Source organism: Myxocyprinus asiaticus, chromosome 10, assembly GCF_019703515.2.
Source record: "Myxocyprinus asiaticus isolate MX2 ecotype Aquarium Trade chromosome 10, UBuf_Myxa_2, whole genome shotgun sequence".
NCBI classification, from domain to species: Eukaryota; Metazoa; Chordata; class Actinopteri; order Cypriniformes; family Catostomidae; genus Myxocyprinus; species Myxocyprinus asiaticus.
This window is the reverse complement of record NC_059353.1, coordinates 30,603,418-30,624,450: the sequence shown is the minus strand read 5'-3', so window position 1 is coordinate 30,624,450 and position 21,033 is coordinate 30,603,418. Positions and strand designations below refer to the sequence as shown.

At 38.9% G+C, this 21,033-nt stretch overlaps 1 protein-coding gene across 3 annotated transcripts in view; it reads right to left on the bottom strand.

Annotated features, from left to right (window-relative positions):
* Positions 1–408: 408 nt before the first annotated feature.
* Positions 409–21,033, bottom strand: part of srpx (sushi-repeat containing protein X-linked) — a 31,935-nt gene continuing 11,310 nt past the window's right edge. The window contains exons 2-10 of one of the 3 annotated variants that reach the window (XM_051709628.1): positions 12,601–12,648; positions 11,717–11,908; positions 10,067–10,243; positions 9,837–9,963; positions 9,056–9,177; positions 8,274–8,453; positions 1,977–2,110; positions 997–1,118; positions 409–865 (exon numbers count right to left, since the gene is read on the bottom strand). In XM_051709628.1, coding sequence (XP_051565588.1) covers positions 688–865; positions 997–1,118; positions 1,977–2,110; positions 8,274–8,453; positions 9,056–9,177; positions 9,837–9,963; positions 10,067–10,243; positions 11,717–11,908; positions 12,601–12,648 — 1,280 coding nt within the window. In that variant the 3' untranslated portion in view covers positions 409–687. Of the gene's footprint in view, positions 866–996; positions 1,119–1,976; positions 2,111–8,273; positions 8,454–9,055; positions 9,178–9,836; positions 9,964–10,066; positions 10,244–11,716; positions 11,909–12,026; positions 12,336–12,600; positions 12,649–21,033 lie in introns of those variants that run through there. The other 2 variants (XM_051709627.1, XM_051709629.1) reach the window with 2 other exon arrangements.

Here is a 21,033-nt window from a genome sequence, read left to right as displayed (position 1 = left end):
ATAACCTGGAGTAGTGTCTGGGATATTGTCTGTGTTTATGTGCTTTTGAGTTTGCTTATGTGTTTTTGTTTTGTGCTTATGTGTCTATGTGCTAATGTGTTCTTTTCTGTGCTTACATGCATGTTTCTTTAAAGTTATATTTGTATGTGCTTATGTGCTTTTGTCTATGCTTATGAGCTGATGTGCTTATGTGCATTGTATGTTTTCTATGCCATCAACCTGCCAGGGACTACAGATGAAAATTAGCCTGTATGTCTAAATATGGCACATTTACATGATTGACATAAGTGCTCATGTTAATTAATGTAATGCATTGTCCCATTTTTAAATAAAATAAAACATAAACATAAGATACATCTAAGATAAACATGACCGGCATTTTAAGAAAGCTGCGTCCCATACTCTCAATTATCAATCATCAAAAAGGCCTTTATTGCATTAATATTGTTTTGGTAGTATTTCTTTAGAAAAGTGGATTTTCCACTTTGACATAAATAGAGACAAATAAAATAGAATAGAGCATCATAAAAAAGACAAACAACAGAGACTCACTCATGCATTTGTGTTTAAAGATGTGTGTGCATATGTGTTTTCAATATAAAATGTAGCAGCTCTATCCAGACTCTCACGTAGTTTAGCTAGCCTTATTTCCAGTACAAAAGAATAGGGAACTGTGTGTGTGGGTGTCTAGCAGCCATGTCCAGCCTCTTTCTGTAGTATGGCCTCCTCAGTGCGCAAAGGAAAGGTGTCAATGGTGGTGAAGATCTCTGCTGCTGTGATGGGAAAAGTGTAGCGTTGCTTGTCCACACCCTGTTTATCTAACAGGACCATGCTAAATGAGTTCTGAGACAGCTGCAGCAGCAACCTACCCAGAAGCAAACAAAACACAAACTCGGTTCATATTTAGTTATACTCTAATAGAAAAAAAAAAAATAGAAAGAAATGTCTTGCAAACACTATCATCAAGCTTCTGGATTGCGGTAATTAATAAAGTACCTGAGTTGCAGAGCTAGTCCTGGAGAGATGAGTCTATGTCTGATGCGGCCAATCTGAGCTGGATACACCCCCACCAGCTCAATCACTGACACATGCCTTAAGTCCAGACCACACTGTGCATACTGAATCACACACACAAAGATCATTTAATTTCTACATGAGCACTCATTTATAGTACAAGCTGCACTTATCATATATTGAGTCACCATTTTGGCCATTTGTTCGCTTTTAATCCACACTAGTATTGGTTTGACAGTTTAGCTAAAGTATTTTGAATGTATAAAAAAAATTATTTGGGGGGGTGGAGGATTTTCTCTCCTTTTCTCCCCAATTTGGATTGCCCAATTCCCAATGCGCTCTAAGTCCTCGTGGTGGCGTAGTGACTCGCCTCAATCTGGGTGGCGGAGGACAAATCTCAGTTGCCTCCGTGTCTGAGACCCTCAACCTGCGCATTTTATCAAATGGCTTGTTGAGCGCATAACCGCGGAGGCCTAGCATGTGTGGAGGCTCATGCTATTCCCCGCGGCATCCACGCACAATTCACCATACGCCCCACCGAGAGCGAGAACCACACATTACAGCGACCACAAGGAGTTTAACCCAACGTGACTCTACCCACCCTAGCAACCGGGCCAATTGGTTGGTTAGGAAGCCTGACTGGAGTCACTCAGCACGCCCTGGATTCGAACTTGTGACTCCAGGAGTGGTAATCAGCGTCTTTACATGCTGAGCTACCCAGACCACCCTTTAATGTTAAAATTTAAGTTTTGTGGCTTTTAGACCATGTCTGTTAGCTTTGAGACCATCTATATGCTAGTGTACTCCACTAAGTCGACAAACTAAACTTTTAGCAGATACTGTATATGCATTTAAAATTTGATGTTTAGAAAATAGGGATGTACAGTATACAAACATTTGTCCAATACAATTCTCAGGAATGAGAATATAGCCTTAGTGACAGACAGAGATACAATTTATACCTGTAAATTAGTCATCTGGAATCTGTAATTGTGATTGGCAGCAGACGGGGCGGAGATTACCAAAAGGCGGCGTTTCTCATAGAACTGATCCAATAGTGCAGCAGCAGACAGCACACCAACATTAATATTCATAGCTGTTAATAATGCAAATGATTAGGATGTTATTTACAAGAGGGCAGGAAAGTAACAGTCAGATCAAGCTCAAGTTTAAAGTAATAGATCACCCAAAAATGAAAATTCTCTCATCATTTACTCACCCCCTGTCAAGTCATTTTAATTTGTATAGCGCTTTTCACAACACACATCGTTTCAAAGCAGTTTTACAGAAACTCATGCATTAACAGAAAATGAAACTGTAATATCTATGAAGTCTTAGAGTCATCATTGTGTAGTTTGATTAAATATGATATTGAACATAAGATGTTGGTTAATGGAGAAAAATAACCTTAGGATAAACCAGGCTCACTGTGAGGGCCAGTTCCCCTCTGGCTAACAGCATGAATATAATGCCAATATTAATTATTTATGTGCAGTGCAAGTCATGGTTTAAAATTAGTAAACTAAGTAAGTGTTAAGGGCCAGTGTTAAACAAAGATTTTGTATGAACTGTAAGATAAATAACTAATGTTTTTAAAGTCCATTATCTGCAGAAGTTTACATAGATGCATTGTCCTTTGTTAGTTGGCTGATGAAGGCTTTTGTTGGCAATTCATTGATAGTCTATGTATTCCATTTCAGGAGCGTAGTCCATCATTAGACCAAGGTGATGCAGGCAGAGATGAGTGAGGCGCATCGCACTTCAACCTGCCGGTCATTTCGGTGAGGTCTATCCTAAGTCTAAGGTTCAGGCAGTGGCATATGAAATATCCCATGTCTTATGGTTGGAGTTGGCATCAGTTCATCCTCTAAAGTCCATCGTAATAGACTGAAGTGATGTCTGGCTGGCACCGGCTGCATTTAGTCATCATCACTCAGAGACAAGTAGCAATGGAGTATGACACCAAACGGGAACGGAGCTGGATCTGGCCTAAATCCACACTGAAATTGTTAATATATACTATTTTTCAGTAGAAATGAACATAGATGGGAGGACACTACCTTTTCTAGTATTTTTGACATAAATGGGAGATTTTAAATCGGTCTATAATTAGCCAAATCTCCAGGAACAAGCTAAGGCTTCTTAATAAGCGGTTTGATAACTGCCATTTTAAAGTTTCTTGGGACATGTCCTAAGGATAGCGAGGAGTTAATAAAATTAAGAAATTCTGAGATTACAGGGAATACCTCTTTTAAGAGCTTAGTTGGTATTGGATCTAACATACATGTTGTGGCTTTTGATTTTTCGATAAGTTAACTCTTCATGACCTATGACAGCGAAGGATTGAAGCTGCTCATGAGGAAAATTATGAGACACTTTTTTTCTGAGGTACTGTGACAAATGACTGCATAATTCCAATTTTGTTTCTGATTATTTAAATTTTATCAGTAAAGAAAGACATGAAGCCATTACTATTGTGCTGCGACGGAATATCTGGTTCAGTTGAGGCTTTATTCCTAACCAATTTAGCCACAGTAATGAATAAACACCTAGGATAGTTGTGGTTATTTTCTATAAGTTTGCTCAAATATGCTGACCTGGCAGCTTTTAGTGCCTGTCTGTAGCTACATACACTATCCTTCCATGCACCACGAAATACCTCTAATTTTGTATTCTTCCACTTGCACTCCATTTTCCAAGCTGCTCTCTTGAGAGCATGAGTGTGATCATTGTACCATGGTGCGGGGATTTTTTCTTTAATTTGCTTTAATCGAAGGGGGCCAACACTATCAAGAGTGCTAGAGAAGACTGTTTTTAAATTTTCTGTTATTACATCAAGTTCTTCTAGACTTTGTGGCTTATTGAGTGTATGAGATAGATCTGGAAGATTATTAGTGAAGCTATCTTTAGTGGTTGAAAGAATAGTTCTACCTGAACAATATCATGGTGTAGATTGAGTAATGTTAGCTGATCGCAGCATACAAGAGATGAGGTAATGATCTGAGGTGTCATCGCTCTGTGGCAGAATTTCTATAGTATCAACATCAACTCCATATGACAGAATTAAATCTAGCGTATGATTATGGCAATGAGTTGGTCCTGTCACATTTTTGTCTGACTCCAAGAAAGTTGAGAATATCGATAAATGCTAATCCCATTGTGTCATTTTCATTATCTATGTGAATGTTGAAGTCACCAACAATTAAACCTCTATCCACAGTAACTACAAGACCCGATAGAACATTTGCAAATTCACCAAGGAAATTAGAATACGGCCTGGGTGATCTATATACTGAAGCAAGGGCAAAAGATGACTTTTGTATCTGATGGTGTCACATTAAGCATTATTAGTTCAAAAGACTTAAACTTATATCCAGTCCTCTGAGTAACACCATAAATGTCACTGTAAATTGTAGCAACACCACCTCCTCGACCCTTCAGATGAGGCTCATGTTTATAACAATAAAATGGGGGAGTAGATTCATTTAAACTAATATATTCATCCAGTTTAAGCCAGGTTTCAGTCAAACAGAGCACATCCAAACTATGATATGTAATAATTTCATTTACAATTAGTGCTTTGGTTGAAAGAGATCTCATGTTTAGTAGCCCTACCTTTATATGATGTTTATCTTAAATTTTTTTTGTTGTTGTTATTTTCAAGTTTTACCTTAATCAAATTTTTTCTAAATACTTTAGTGAGAGTTTTGTGTTTGGTAGTTCGGGGAACAGACACAGTCTTTACAGTTGAAGTCAGAAGTTTATATACACTTAGGTTGAAGTCATTAAAACAAATTTAACCATTCCACAGATTTCATATTAGCAAACTATAGTTTTAGCAAGTCGTTTAGGACATCTACTTTGTGCATGACACGTAATTTTTCCAACAATTGTTTACAGACAGATTGTTTCACATTTAATTGACTATATCACAATTCCAGTGGGTCAGAAGTTTACATTACATACACTAAGTTAACTGTGCCTTTGAGCAGCTTGGAAAATTCCAGAAAATGATGTCAAGCCTTTAGGCAATTAGCCAATTAGCTTTTGATATGCTAATTGGAGTCAGTTGGAGGTGTACCTGTGGATGTATTTTAAGGCCTACCTTCAAACACAGTGCCTCTTTGCTTGACATCATGGGAAAATCAAAATAAATCAGCCAAAACCTCAGAAAAAAATTGTGGACCTCCACAAGTCTGGTTCATCCTTGGGAGCAATTTCCAAATGCCTGAAGGTACCATGTTCATCTATACAAACAATAGTATGCAAGTATAAACACCATGGGACCACGCAGCCTTCATACTGCTGAGGAAGGAGATGCATTCTGTCTCCTAGAGATGAACATAGTTTGGTGCGAAAAGTGCAAATCAATCCCAAAACAACAGCAAAGGACCTTGTGAAGATGCTGGAGGAAACAGGTAGACAAGTATCTATATCAACAATAAAACAAGTCCTATATCGATATAACCTTAAAGGCTGCTCGGCAAGGAAGAAGCCACTGCTCCAAAACCGCCATAAAAAGCCATACCACAGTTTGCAAGTGCTCATGAGGATGAAGATCTTACTTTTTGGAGAAATGTTCTCTGGTCTGATGAAACCAAAATTGAACTGTTTGACCATATTGACCATCGTTATGTTTGGAGGAAAAAGAGTTAGCCTTGCAAGCCGAAGAACACCATCCCAACCGTGAAGCATGAGGGTGGCAGCATCATGTTGTGGGGGTGCTTTGTTGCAGGAGGGACTGGTGCACTTCACAAAATAGATGGCATCATGAGGAAGGAAAATTATGTGGAAATATTGAAGCAACATCAAGACATCAGCCAGGAAGTTAAAGCTTGATCGCAAATGGGTCTTCCAAATGGACAATGACCACAAGCATACCTCCAGAGTTGTGGCAAAATGGCTTAAGGACAACAAAGTCAAGGTATTGGAGAGGCCATCACAAAGCCCTGACCTCAATCAGATTTGTGGGCAGAACTGAAAAAGCATGTGCAAGCAAGTTGGCCTACAAGCCTGACTCAGTTACACCAGTTCTGTCTGGAGGAATGGGCCAAAATTCCAGCAACCTATTGTGAGAAGCTTGTGGAAGGCTACCCAAAATGTTTGACCTAAGTTAGACAATTTAAAGGCAATGCTACCAAATACTAAGTAAGTGTTTGTAAACTTATGACCCACTGAAAATATGATGAAAGAAATAAAAGCTGAAATAAATAATTCTCTCTACTATTATTCTGACATTTCACATTCTTAAAATAAAGTAGTGATCCTAACTGACCTAAGGCAGGATTAAATGTCAGGAATTGTGAAAAAGTTTGTTTAAATGTATTTGGCTAAGGTGTATGTAAATGTGTGACTTCAACTGTATATGACATCTAGGTGATACAGTCTCTGTGTTGTAGTTTATGTGACCTGTGTGACGTCTCAAGGTAGCTAGCAGACGTTCGCATTAGCCAGTTTGTCTGCTTCCTGACCTGGGCCCCAGTTAGTCAAATACTATCACTATTAAGTCCATGAGCCAAATTACTAGAGAGGAGAGCGGCACCTTCCCTGGAGGGATGGAGTCCATCTCTGTTTAGCAAGTCAGGTCTACCCCAAAAACTCTTCCAAGTGTATATAAATCCTATGCTATTCTCTGGACACCATTCAGACATCCAGCCATTCAGTGACACTAATCTACTATAAACCTCATCACCACGACAAGCAGGGAGGGGGCCCGATCATATTACAGTGCCTGACATCGTTTTTGCAAGTTCACACACCTCTTTAACATTATCTCTAGTGATCTCCGACTGACGAAGCTGGACATCCTTAGTGCCGACATGAATAACAGTGCCATCTAAGATGTGTATGACTTTCCTTCTTCAGAAGAACACAAAGATTTTTAGAAGAATATCTCAGCTCTGTAGGTCCATTCAATGCATCTTTTACTCACCCTCATGCCATCCCAGATGTGTATGTCTTTCTTCTGCAGAACAAAAACCAAGATAAAAAATAAATACCTGTAGGTCCATATCATGCAAGTGAATGGTGACCAAAATTTTGAAGCTCCAAAAAGCACATAAAGGCAATATAAAATTAATCCATAAGACTCCAGTTGTTTAATCCACATCTTTTGAAGCGATCCGTGTGAGAACAGACCAAAATGTAACTCCTTTTTCACTGTACATCTTGACATTGCAGTCTCTAGGCACAATCATGATTACAAGCTCGATTACACTTCCTAGTGCTTGACACATGCGCAGAGCGCTAGATGGCTGTAGAAAGTGTAATCGAGCTTGAAATCATGATCACCAAGGAGACTGCAATGTCAAGATGTACCGTGAAAAAGAAGCTACATTTTGGTCTGTTCTCACCCAAAATTGATTAGATTGCTTCAGAAGACATGGATTAAACCACTGGAGACTTATCGATTACTTTTATGCTGACTTTAGGTGCTTTTTAGAGCTTCAAAATTTTGGTCACCATTCACTTGCATTATGTGGACCTACAGATATTTTTTTTTAAATCTTGTTTTGTGTTCTGCAGAAGAAAGACATACACATCTGGGATGGCACGAGGGTGAGTAAAAGATGAGAGAATTTTCATATTTTGAGTGAACTATCCCTTTATGATTAATTTTGTATGGAATGAGGGGTTTAATCTCAGTAAGTGTAACATTAAAGGAATAGGTTGCCCAAAAATGAAAATTCTGTCATCATTTACTCACCCTCTCAAATGAGATTCAAGAGTTTTGTCAGTGGGAAGGATTTTCGCAAAAGACTTAAATTCACTAAAATTCAATTCAGTCCTCTCACAAAGCAATTGAATGGCTTCAGAAAACTTGGAATATAGTACATGATTCATATGGGCTACATTTATGATACTTTGTTAGTGTGATTTTGTCATTTTTGGAACTCAACAATGTCTGTCCCCAATCACTTGTTGGAAAAGAGCAGCATGAACATTCTGCCTAACATCTCGTTTTTGTCCACTGGGAAAAAAAAAAAAGAAAAGAAAAAAAAATCATACACGTTTACATAAGTAAATGATTTTTGGGTGAACTATTCCTTTTAATAAGAATTCTGAATCTTATATTTCAGCCTAAATAAGTAGCATCACTCTGTTTGTAAGTCTTTCTATGCCTTTACCTACGGCATAAGATGTAAAACTTGAAATACTATGTAATCATAAATATAAAAACATATAAGGAACAATGAAAGTATTTATCTCTTGTTTAGCTGATATAGATGTTAGTCAGGTGTTAAAATTGCTTTCCATACGAGCACAGGAGGTCTCCAGGCCAGACCACTCCATGTTAAATTGGCAGACTCTGGCAGCACTGCCCCTCAGCTCGTAGCCACCCAGACAGCGGAATTCACACGTGGCCCCGTAATTATCTCCCCCGCTGTCACATTTCATCCAGCCATTGTCAGGAACAGAAGGAGGAGTACATCGACGCACTGTAACACGCACATAACATACACTTATGACTTTCCACAGTGCACTAATAATGGTTTAAAATCTAGGTGGTAAAAAGTTTTTCTTGTAATTGTGCTCTGTAGAACATTCTAATCGGTGGGAAGTGTGTGTGTTTGCATTGTGATGCAAGTTGCAGTGTTGGCAAGCAATTGAAAAAAAAGCTATTCTTCTAACATAACTTCATTTGTCAGTAGTAGTTGCTGTCAAAACAGTGTTGCCTTTCCAGTAACAAGCAATTTTTTTCCAATGTGCAGCAGTGCAGTGTAGAGTGACAAAAAGGCTACATCACTGTTTTTATGTCACAATGTACTGTGCACTCAACCAAGTGAGCTGCGGTATTAATCAAACACACTCTTTTTCAATGTAGCGTTGGGAAGGCCAGTTCATTTAAATCAATCATTTCTTTCATTTTCAGTTAAATTTCAATAAACCGGTTCCAAAAAACATTAATTGATTTATCTGGGTCCATGCATGGCTTGTTAGTTGCTAAAACAATTGTTTAAAAGTAGCTGTAGGTTAACTACTTTAAATTATGAGTAGTTTTAAAGGAGGTTTGTCAGCACTGGTAAGGTACACGACTCACCTCTGACTCGAACATTGAACCTGCAGGTCGCTTTGTTTCCAGCCCGGTCTAAAACCGTATAAGATAATTTATGATTTCCTTCTTGGAAGTGGGTTCCAGATGGTTTTCCTTTCAGTTCAACACTACAACACAAAGAAACAATCAGTCTCTTCCTTACAAAACTAACAATTTTGAAAGTGATTTGGTGTGATTTAAAGCCCACATGAAATCGCTTGACTTTCTGTCCTGTGTTGAAATATTTATTTTGAAACAGGAAGTTTGAGCAGGAAATATCAAAGGACTCATCCCTTTTGCTTTTAAATAGCCAATAGGCTTTTAAGTCACAGCCATGATTGATGATTTGCTACTTGCCGGCTGGTTGCAGGGGGAAGGACATTCTCATTCTAGCATTTGATTGGACAAAAACCTGTGTAGTGCTAGATGAGTGATCAATATTTTGGTCCATATTCCCAGAAGAGAAACACGAATATCTGATGAACTGTATATCTATCTAGCTAAAAGTGGATTTTGTCAACGCTACACTAGTATGTACTGTAACTAACTTCAAAGCACACATGAACAAAAAGCGAAACGACTCTTATTTTGATTTCATGAGGTCTTTAAAATGTGCAATTGCATTCGCTTGTGTGTGTGTGTGTGTGTGTGTAATCTACATAATGAGTCTCTTGCTGAAGAGATGTAGAGATTCAAGAATACTGTTGGCAATCTGCAAACCAGGCACAACCTTGAGAACACTTTAATACTGTAGCATAATAAACTGGTGTTTGTATGATACACTGACTCTGTTAGAATGCCGTCCGCTGTGTCTTTGCCCTCTGGTGTGTCCCATGTCACTTTGGCAGTGAGTTTCCTGGGTTCAGCTGTCTTCTCCTTTATATTAGGACACTTAATCACTGGAGGATCCACATCTGAGATAAAAAAAAAAAAAACACCTTTACATTGCTCACCAAAACCACTAAAAATATTATGGATCCATGTTATTAGTGAGTACTGAATGACTGTTTCACCCACCCAAGCACACACTGTTGCCCCCGCTCCACGTTCTGCTGCTTTGGCAGGTGGCGCTGTGGTCTCCATGGAGTGTGTATCCCGGCGAGCAGAAGAATTGGCAGCGTGAGTTGAAGTAGGACCCATCTGAACACTTAAAACCACCATTAGACGGCATGGCCAGTTTAGGACAACGGACTTCTGCAAACATAATCAATTCATGAGTTGGTTTAAATGGATTTTAAATGGACAGTTAAGGTCTTTAATGCAATTAAATCCGGCACTAGGTCACTAGGTAGTATTGAGTAGAGTTGTGTTATGCACAGGTACCCTGAAGATTTCAAGTTATTATTCAAGTAAATGCATTGGTTCAGAAAATGACAATTATATTGCATTTCCATTTATTTGTGCAGCTAGAATTCATTTCCCATCACTCTCATATATATTTTCAAATATACAGTTTGTTTTCAAACAATACAGGCGTTTTCATAACGAAGAACTGAACAAAAAAGCAAAACAAACCACAGATGAAAGGTCTGTTCACACCAAGAGTAAAGCTAGATTAATGCAAGATACCACTCACCTTACAAAACGCTTGCTCTGTAATCTGAAAAATGTTGACTCATGTGTTAATAGGTCCATTGAAATGCTTTGGTACCATTCTAATCTTTTTTTGTGGAGTAAATTTGTGGTAAATGTTCATGCTCGATGTAAAAAGGTCTTAAAGGGATAGTTCACCCAAAAATTTAAATTCTCTCATATTTTACTAACCCTCATGCATCCCAGATGTGTATGACTTTCTTTCTTCTGCAGAACACAAAGATTTTAAGAAGAATATCTGAGCTCTGTAGGTCCATACAATGCAAGTGAATGGTGACCAGACCTTTCAAGCTCCAAAAATCAAATAAAGGAGATATAAAATAACCCATACGAATCCAGTGGTTAAATCTTTGTTTTCCAAAGTGATATGTGTGAAACAGTGTATGTTTTTTTTATTTTTTACTATAAATCTCCACTTTCACTTTCAAGTGCAAGTGGAGATTTATAGTAATAAATGATTGAAATATTGATCTGTTTCTAACCCAAAGTGATTGCATTCAAAATGATCGCTTCAGAAGACATAATAAACCACTGTCATTTGGATTACTTTTATGCTGCTTTTATGTGATTTTTGGAGCTTCAAAGGTCTGGTCACCATTCACTTTGAAAGGACCTACAGAGCTGAGATATTCTTCAAATCTTCGTTTTTGTTCAGCAGAAGAAAGAAAGTCATACACATCTGGGATGGCATGAAAGTGAGTAAATGATGAGAGAATTTTCATTTTTGGGTAAACTAACATTTTAAGGGTGACGTGTGTATTTTTTTCCCAAGTTAAATTACTTAATCTTCCATCTCAGATTAATATAGAGAGGCAAGTATAAGTACACCATTTGTAGGCTGATTTCCTGAAAAGTGTAAACACGGACTCTGCGTCACTATCAAAACACTGCTCTGTTTGTTTGAGCAACCCAACAGCCGGACACAGAGATTACACACTTGACCTTTATCTCCTACTTGTAGAAATTGTATGTTACATTGCAATAAAATCTAGAACTGATTATGGACTAATCCTCCTTTTTTAGCATCCATAGGTAATATGTTCTAACTGGGTTGTGTGAATGGCAAAGTCAGACCTCTGCAGGCGTATTTTCCTGACCACAGCTTGCTGGCCATACAGAGGATCTCACTGCTGCCGTGCATCTCGTAGCCGGTCTTACAACGGATCTTACACCGAGTTCCCAGGACATTCTTATAACGTTCCCCAAGTGGTGACTGGCAGCTGACGTAACCGTGTTTGACCTTCACTGGGGCACACCATGGCACACCTAGAAAAGGGACATACATTATTACACACATATGCAAACAAGTTTAAATACACTGAAAGACACCAACTCAAGTCAAAACACATAATTGGCCTAAAAATATATGGTCTTTTGTACTTACCTTGACAACTGCCATCATCCAGACACACATGGAGGAAATGTGAACAGGATAAAGATGGGAATAAAAGAGACACAGCCAAAGAAGAAGAGGAAGGCCTAAGCAGGCAGCCAGAGGCATAGCGTCCTCTGTGTGTTCTGAGTGTACGTGTTCTGACAGCAGCGCTCATGTGTTAAGTTATGTGGTTGTATAAAGAAAAGATTGGATTAAAGTAATAAATAGTTCAACCAAAAATGAAAATTCTGTCATCTTTTACTCACTAACTCAGGTTGTTCCAAATCCATATGACTTCCTTTCTTCTGTGGAACACAAAATATCATATTAGACAGAATGACTGCATCAGTTGCAATTCACTTTCATTGCATCATTTTCAATGCAAAGTGAATGGTGACTGCGGCTGTCATTCTGAATAATATCTCCTTTTGTGTTACACAGAAGAAAGTAAGTCATATGGATTTGGAACAACCTGAGAGTGAAAAAATTATGAGAAAATGTTCATTTAAGTTTTGAGTAATTTTCTTTCTTTCTTCAGATCAATAAGTGTTTGAATACTGTATGTGTGATTGTGTGTGTTCACCTGTGTATCGCACATCTTCATCATCAGTGTATGGCCAGTATCCAGAGCCTGTAAACAGTTTAGGACAGCACAAGCAAGAAAAAGTTCAGCTCAACTAGGATTGCCATTCTGGGTGACTGTATTAGAGCAAGGAAAAGCACCTTGGCTCCAGTACAGAATGTCTTGCTGTAATATTACCATTGTGATATGTTCAGCCAACTAGTAGTCGAACAAATCCCAAATAATTATCTTAAAAATGGGTTCAGGGTTTTCAACCAGGGCTGTGGACCACTGGGCGTCCATGAAGGTTTGTGAAGAAAAAGGTTTTGCAAAGAAAATGTATAAATAATTTTTTTCTTAACACATCTATGATGTAATAATTGTAGTTAATGTATTTTTTTTAGTGTGTGCTTTTATTAATGTTCTATTGTTGGTTCTGAATTTGTCTGTAAAGGTTGAAAACCCTAAGTTTATTGCATTTATTGACAAATCATGAAATGCAACAATGACCTCTGCAGGTAAAGCAGTGAATTACAGTGTTTAATTGCAGTGCAGTGAGCATGGCCAGCCGCATAAAATAACATCACATGCACTACAGAAAATAGGAATAGATAGGATAGATGTAGGCATGGCTTCATTCAGAGGCTCATCTAGTATTTTTCATATTTTACATTGCTTGTTTCCATTGAAAATCATGACAGAAGCTCCTTCACAACAGTCACTGTGTAATTTCTCATCACTATCATGGGTTGTGCAAGGGCTGGGCCACTAGGGCTTAAGCCCTGAATGTTTTTGTTATCTTGTAGCGATGTCAGAAGTAGCAGTGCTTCAGTATCTAGTTTTGTGATAAAATGTGGTATCAAGTGATTATAAATGTGTCAAATAACAGAACGGTTACTGAGATTAACCCTTTCGCATGTGCGATCAAACCGGTGTGATTACGCTAGGCTGGGCTCAGATGCGTACGATCAAACCGGTGTGATCTGCATTCGTGCTGCTGTTTACCAGCAAAAGAGGGACAGAAGCGGTTGTCATAATGAACCAGCTGCACAAATAGTCTTTTAAAAATCACAATATCTTTATTTTTTATATATGTTACGCGGGTTCACACATCCTCCGTGAGCATGAGCAGTCGCGTTGGACGTTCACATTGGCCATGTCTCTCCTGCGAGAAACACAAGCACCTCTGCACAGGAAATAAAGTTGGGGTCCTACGCCAAATTTTTCTTTAATATGGTCGTAATAAGCTGAGGTTATTGCTGCTTCAAGGACAACAGCGGGCAGTCACGTGCACGTCATCTTTATTAGCACACTTGGTTGTGATTGGTTAATGTTGTGTCTATACTGTAGGCCTACACCTTTATACATAGAATGGCAAAATGTCCGGCAGTTTATTAATTTTTTCCTTTATTTATTTTGAGTTTACTTGCATGCAGACATATAAATTGTAGTGTACTATAGGTTTGGTTTGAATAATTTTGATTTCCTTTTGTGTCTTTTCAATAATCTGATTATTTTAGTGTTGTACTGCACCCAAAGCCACTGAGCTCAACGTGAGCCGCGCGGAAAAAATAGGCTCAACGCCGAAACTATCTGCTCACTGCCGCATCTGGGACGCTTCTGGGACACGTCACTTCAGGACTCACGTTTGCAGTGTAAACAGTGTTGTCTGTTAATATGGGCACCAAAATGAAAACGTGCTGCTCACACCTCGCTCACGGAGGATGTGTGAACCTGGCGTAACAAACATTCAAATTCAAAAATAAAAATTTAAAGCCGTTACCATCAGAGACCACTGTTTTGATGCAGTGATGCGGTCATGTTTTCAGACGTCAAACAAACAGTACACAAACTAGTCAATCCAATTGAGCCTTATCCCATTCCGTCCATCACTCATTCTAACCACTTCCGGTGCTGGGAAAGTGGAAGGGCTAGGCTTTTAGGACCTTCTATGCTTCTTTCATAAACTCAAAATCCAATGTTGCATTGCATGTAAACAATATGGCAGTGTGCATAGCCGGCAAGCACATTTGCGATCACATCTTATCTATCATAATCAATCATTATAAACATCTAAAAACCACATGATATGTTTAATCATATATAATATGACCTTCAGTGCACCTGCTGTGATATTATCTGTCCTTCTGAGCTTCTGCTGTGAAGTGTAAGGTAAGATTGAAAAAAAAAAATAATTATTACAGCATGCATTAAAGAACTCACGCTGGGGGATCCGTCAGTACAGGATAAACTCACGAGCGAAAAGGTTAAGCAAGTAGTATTTGGCTGGTCATGTGTTTCTAACATGGCAGCCCCCATGTGCGGACCCTCTCCATGTAGAATAAAACAGCTTTTATAAGGTAACTGATATGACTGGAGTCTTCATTTTAATGTGGTCAGAGCTGAGTGGTCATGATTTCCTACATATATTGCAAAATTACAATTAATGTCTTAAGGAGTTAAACTTTTTTAATGAGGAAAAAATTACTGAGAGCACCTTTAAGTAATAAACACTCACTGAGCACTTTATTAGGAACACCCTGTACACCTACTTATTCATCCGATTATCTTAACATCCAATCATGTGGCAGCAGTGTAATGCATAAAATCCTGCAGATACAAGTCAGGAGGTTCAGTTAATGTTCAAATCAACCATCAGAATAGGGAAAAAATTTGATCTCAGTCATTTCGACCGTGGCATGATTGTCGGGCTGGTTTGAGTATTTCTGTAACAGGTGATCTCCTGGGATTTTCACGCACAACAATCTCTATAGTTTTCTAACATCCAGTGAGCGGCAGTTCTGCGGATGGAAACACCTTGTTGATGAGAGAGGTCAACGCAGAATGGCTAGACTGGTTCGAGGTGACAGAAAGGCTATGGTACTCAGATAACCACTCTGTACAATTGTTGCGAACAGAATAGCATCTCAGAATGCACAACACGTCAAATCTTGAGGCAGATGGGCTACAACAGCAGAAGACCACGTCCGACACTTTATTAGGACCATAGTGATCCTAATAAAGTGCTCAGTTAGTGTATAAATAAATGATAGGTGTCTTTCTACAGTATCAATGACACCAAATAAACACTCAATTCAGTAAACATGCGCTGTCCTCATTTGCAGCAGTTTTCCAGCACTCGTGTGTATGTAAGAAGAGCGCTCGCCACGCGATTGTGGCTGTGTGTCTAGTCTTGGTGAGATACTGTAAAGACTGTGTTGTTCTGGTCCATCCAGATTCAGTAAGTACTAAATATTGAGATATATATCCCTGAAAACAAAAAGTAATATAAACAGATGTGCTCAAAGAATTTGCAAACTTTGTCACACCTGACGACAAAATGTCTAGATGTCTAGCTGTTTTGAAAACTGTCACTGCGTCTGGGACTAGTCTCAGCATGTCGCAGGAGTGTGCACACAACAAGCCCTTTGTAAGATCTGAGACTTCTCTCTGCAGACCAGTCTCCGACTCAAAACATCAAAAGAGATCTGCTTAGATCTTAGCAGTGGTGAATTCTCAGGGCCAGCAAAACCTTCTCTGCTGGCCTAACATGCCAAATAATAAATATTTTTCATCCTTTCATTCTCAGTCACCTTTCTGCATATGTATTTTTAAACGCTTTCCACTCTTAATTAATCTACAAACAACTAGAGAAAAACCAAAAGTTTATCCAGTCAGAATTTATTCCTTGATGCTTACAAGCAAAGTGTGACAACTGTTTCACAAATCGCATGCCTAAAGCAGCACGCGAGTCTGAGCTCCACCCCCTCAGGCCTTCAGAATTTCTTCAGAATCCCTCAGTAGTGCAAATGAATGGGCAACTAAAGTCAGATTGTCAGATTCATCAGCCAATCAGATTGATTTATTTGTTCTTGGTGGGTGTGATCTTTAGGCTATGTCCCGGTTGAGGCCTTCTAGCTGGCCTTGAGTGACGCAATCACGCTTTAAGTGATGTACGTAATTCATGAGCGGAAAGCATAAGATCAACCTGTCTGACGAGTGGGCTGTCATCACTGCTGTTATTGCCATTGAGAAAGAAATCCTTGTGGATTTAAAAACATGAGAAGTTCTGCATGACCTTGTGATTGCTTAATTTATTAAACAGGAAAGGAGGACTGATTTTCACTTCTAGTAAATTGGTAACTAATTTTTGCATTTTTATAGCAACATCAGGAGTTTTCTAAGTGTAAATTAGGCTGCTTGAGCATTCAGTGTCGGATCAAGTTTTGAAAAGCAGTGCTGTGTTCCATTCAACTCGGAAAGTGTGATTTTTACAACTTCCTACTAGGAAAAGTGCAATGGAATGCATCTTTAAGTCAGAATTACAACTTGTAGGCTCGAGCAGAAATTCTCAACTCCGATTTTGCCGAGATGCAGGGCATGATGTCAAACAAACATGTTGACACTCAGGGAGATATACAAAGTAAGTGATAAACATTCACTTTATTAAATAATATTGATAAATTAGTTTGTTTCCACATTACATGATATTAAAGCTTGTTTAACAAACGCCTGCAGAAACAGGTGTATAAAGCATGGTAAATTATAATCTCTTTTAATAATCGTACACCTGAAGCACAAATGCTAGCGCTGTAGCATTGTTTATCAGTTGGGTTGCTAGGAGATATCTCTAATGAGAGTCAAACCCCTGCTAAGCTAACGGGTGTGTTGCAGTTCCGAATATCAGGGAATGGAATGCATTTATGATCGGAAGTATCAAGTAGGAATATCCCACATCCAACTTGAATGGAACGCAGCATAACCGTGTACCCTGACTAAATGAAATTTATTGCAAGAAACATTACAATCGCAAATTTTCCAGGTATTATAGACCTCCTTGCTAGATTCAAATGAAAAAATATGATTTTTGAATGTCTGTTTGGGAGATGTTCATTTCACAAAACAGTCATGCTGCAGTTAAAATTAGGCTTGCTTGAGCATTAAGTGTCATTTCAAGTTCTGGCTTTCGTGTGTGGATGCGTTTTTAAAATGTCAGTTGGTATTACTAGTTAGCTGTGACAAAATATATGATGCCCAAAAGCATAGGGTGTCTTATTCATTGTGAAACTGTGTTTTCTCAATGGCATGAATCACACTGAAGGCCTAGACTTAAAATGCACGGCCCACCACTGCATCTAAGAATCCATCTTATGATTCTTCTTAGTTTTGTTGCCCATTTCCCAAAGCCATTGTAACTTACAGTGCATCCGGAAAGTATTCACAGCACTTCACTTTTCCCACATTTTGTTACGTTACAGCCTTATTCCAAAATGGATTAAATTCATTATTTTCCTCAATTCTACAAACAATACCCCATAATGACAACGTGAAAGTTTGTTTGAAATCTTTGCAAATTTATAAAAAAAAACACAACACACACATGTACATAAGTATTCACAGCCTTTGCTCAATACTTTGATGGAGCACCTTTGGCACCAATTACAGCCTCAAGTCTTTTTGAGTATAATGCTACAAGCTTGGCACACCTATTTTTGGGCAGTTTCTCCCATTCTTCTTTGCAGGACCTCTCAAGCTCCATCAGGTTGGATGGGGAGCGTCGGTGCACAGCCATTTTCAGATCTCTCCAGAGATGTTCAATCAGGTTCAAGTCTGGGCTCTGGCTGGGCCACTCAAGGACATTCACAGAGTTGTCCCGGAACCACTCCTTTGTTATCTTGGCTGTGTGCTTAGGGTCATTGTCCTGTTGGAAGATGAACCTTCATCCCAGCCTGAGGTCCAGAGCGCTCTGGAGCAGGTTTTCATCAAGGATGTCTCTGTACATTGCTTCATTCATCTTTCCCTCGATCCTGACTAGTCTTCCAGTACCTGCCACTGAAAAACATCCCCACAGCATGATGCTGCCACCACCATGCTTCACTGTAGGTATGGTATTGGCCAGGTGATGAGCGGTGCCTGGTTTCCTCCAGACATGACGCTTGCCATTCAGGCCAAAGAGTTAAATCTTTGTTTCTCATGGTCTGAGAGTCATTCAGGTGCCATTTGGCAAACTCCAGGCGGGCTGCCCTGTGCCTTTTACTGAGGGGTGGCTTCTGCATGGCCACTCTACCATACAGGCCTGATTGGTGGAGTGCTGCAGAGATGGTTGTTCTTCTGGAAGGTTCTCCTCTCTCCACAGAGAAATGTTGGAGCTCAGTCAGAGTGACCATCGGGTTCTTGGTCACCTCCCTGATGAAGGCCCTTCTCCCCCGATCGCTCAGTTTGGCCAGGCGGCCAGCTCTAGGAAGAGTCCTGGTGGTTCCAAACTTCTTCCATTTGCGGATGATGGAGGCCACTGTGCTCATTGGGACCTTCAATGCTGCTTTTTACATTTTTCTGTACCCTTCTCCAGATCTGTGCCTCGATACAATCCTGTCTCAGAGGTCTACAGACAATTCCTTGGACTTCATGGCTTGGTTTGTGCTCTGACATGCACTCTTAACTGTGGGAACTTATATAGACAGGTGTGTGCCTTTCCAAATCATGTCCAATCAACTGAATTTACCACAGGTGGACTCCAATCAAGTTGTAGAAACATCTCAAGGATGATCAGTGGAAACAGGATGCACCTGAGCTCAATTTTGAGTGTCATGGCAAAGGCTGTGAATACTTATGTATATGTGATTTTTTTCATTTTTTATTTTTAATAAATTCGCAAAGATTTCAAACAAACTTCTTTCACGTTGTCATTATGGAGTATTGTTTGTAGAATTTTGAGGAAAATAATGAATTTAATCAATTTTGGAATACGGCTGTAACATAACAAAATGTGGAAAAAGTGAAGCACTGTGAATACTTTCCGGATGCACTGTATGAAACTCAAAACTGTCTGCACACAATGTGCGTCAAAGTACGGAAAGCAGAAAGGGACAATATGGTGTGTTTTTTTTTAAATCACACTTTAAAGCGTTAAATCATGCAACATCTGATCTTCAGTCGTATCTGAATTTGAGACAAAAGTTAGTGGGACCTTTTATTTTTAGTTTCAGTAATATTTTAAGAATTACAATATAAATGACATCTCACAGATGTAACATTGAAATTTTTTCATAAAGTGTATTATACTTCGATATTTCATCAAAGGATGGCCCCATATGTATCCACAGAGGTCTGGGCTAAGCCCCAAATATCCACTGAACCTAGAGCCGTCCCTGGACACCATGCTGCTGAAAAAAACATAAATGGACTCCAACAGTAACAAGTTTCTGTGTTCTATTCCATCTAATTCGGTGGTTCATACTTATTGTAATCTGAAAATAAGTGATCAATACTCGAGTGAAATTTAATATGAGGCCTTTATGCTTGCTTCACAAAAAAAAAAAAAAAGGAATGGAATGGAAAACTCTATTAACCACAGGTCACCCTGCTAGACTTGGATCAAACACACACACAAACAAAACAAGAGGCCTATGTTCCTTGCATATAAATTGCCTCTGATTTGCTTTTTCATTCCCTCTATTTCCCTTTTTTTTTGCCTCTTGTGTGTGTGTAAATGTGTGTATGGCAGATCACACAGCAAGTTAGATCAAAGCTTTCTGTGATGCAGTTACAAGAACTCAAGAGACTGCCTTAAAGGGATAGTTCAGCAACAAATGAAAATTCTGTCTTCATTTACTCACCCTCATTCAGTACCAAACCTGTATGATTGTTTTCTTCTGTGGAACAGAAAAGGAGATGTTCGGCAGAATGTTAGGGACTGACAGTAGTAGGGAATGTTGACTGTCTCATGGAAAAAAATAAATCATACAAGTTTGGAACGACATGTGGGTGAGTAAATGAAGACAAAATATAAATTTTTGGGTCTTATGTTAGATAAAGGCAAATCATAACAGGACCACAGTTTTCCAACTTTTATCATGGAAAACGTGTATGTGTGTGTGCGCACCAGTTGGCAGATGAGTTTTCCTGTTCCATTCTGTTAAGCTCAGCAGAACGTTGTGTAACACAGAATCTTATTTGGCTCGGCTCAGATTCACTCACACACACATATGCATATACTTTGTATGGAGGGAGTTTCCACTTACAGGTGCATCTCAATAAATTAGAATGTCGTGGAAAAGTTCATTTATTTCAGTAATTCAACTCAAATTGTGAAACTCGTGTATTAAATAAATTCAATGCACACAGACTGAAGTATTTTAAGTCTTTGGTTCTTTTAATTGTGATGATTTTGGCTCACATTTAACAAAAACCCACCAATTCACTATCTCAAAAAATTAGAATACATCATAAGACCAATAAAAAAAACATTTTTAGTGAATTGTTGGCCTTCTGGAAAGTATGTTCATTTACTGTATATGTACTCAATACTTGGTAGGGGCTCCTTTTGCTTTAATTACTGCCTCAATTCGGCGTGGCATGGAGGTGATCAGTTTGTGGCACTGCTGAGGTGGTATGGAAGCCCAGGTTTCTTTGACAGTGGCCTTCAGCTCATCTGCATTTTTTGGTCTCTTGTTT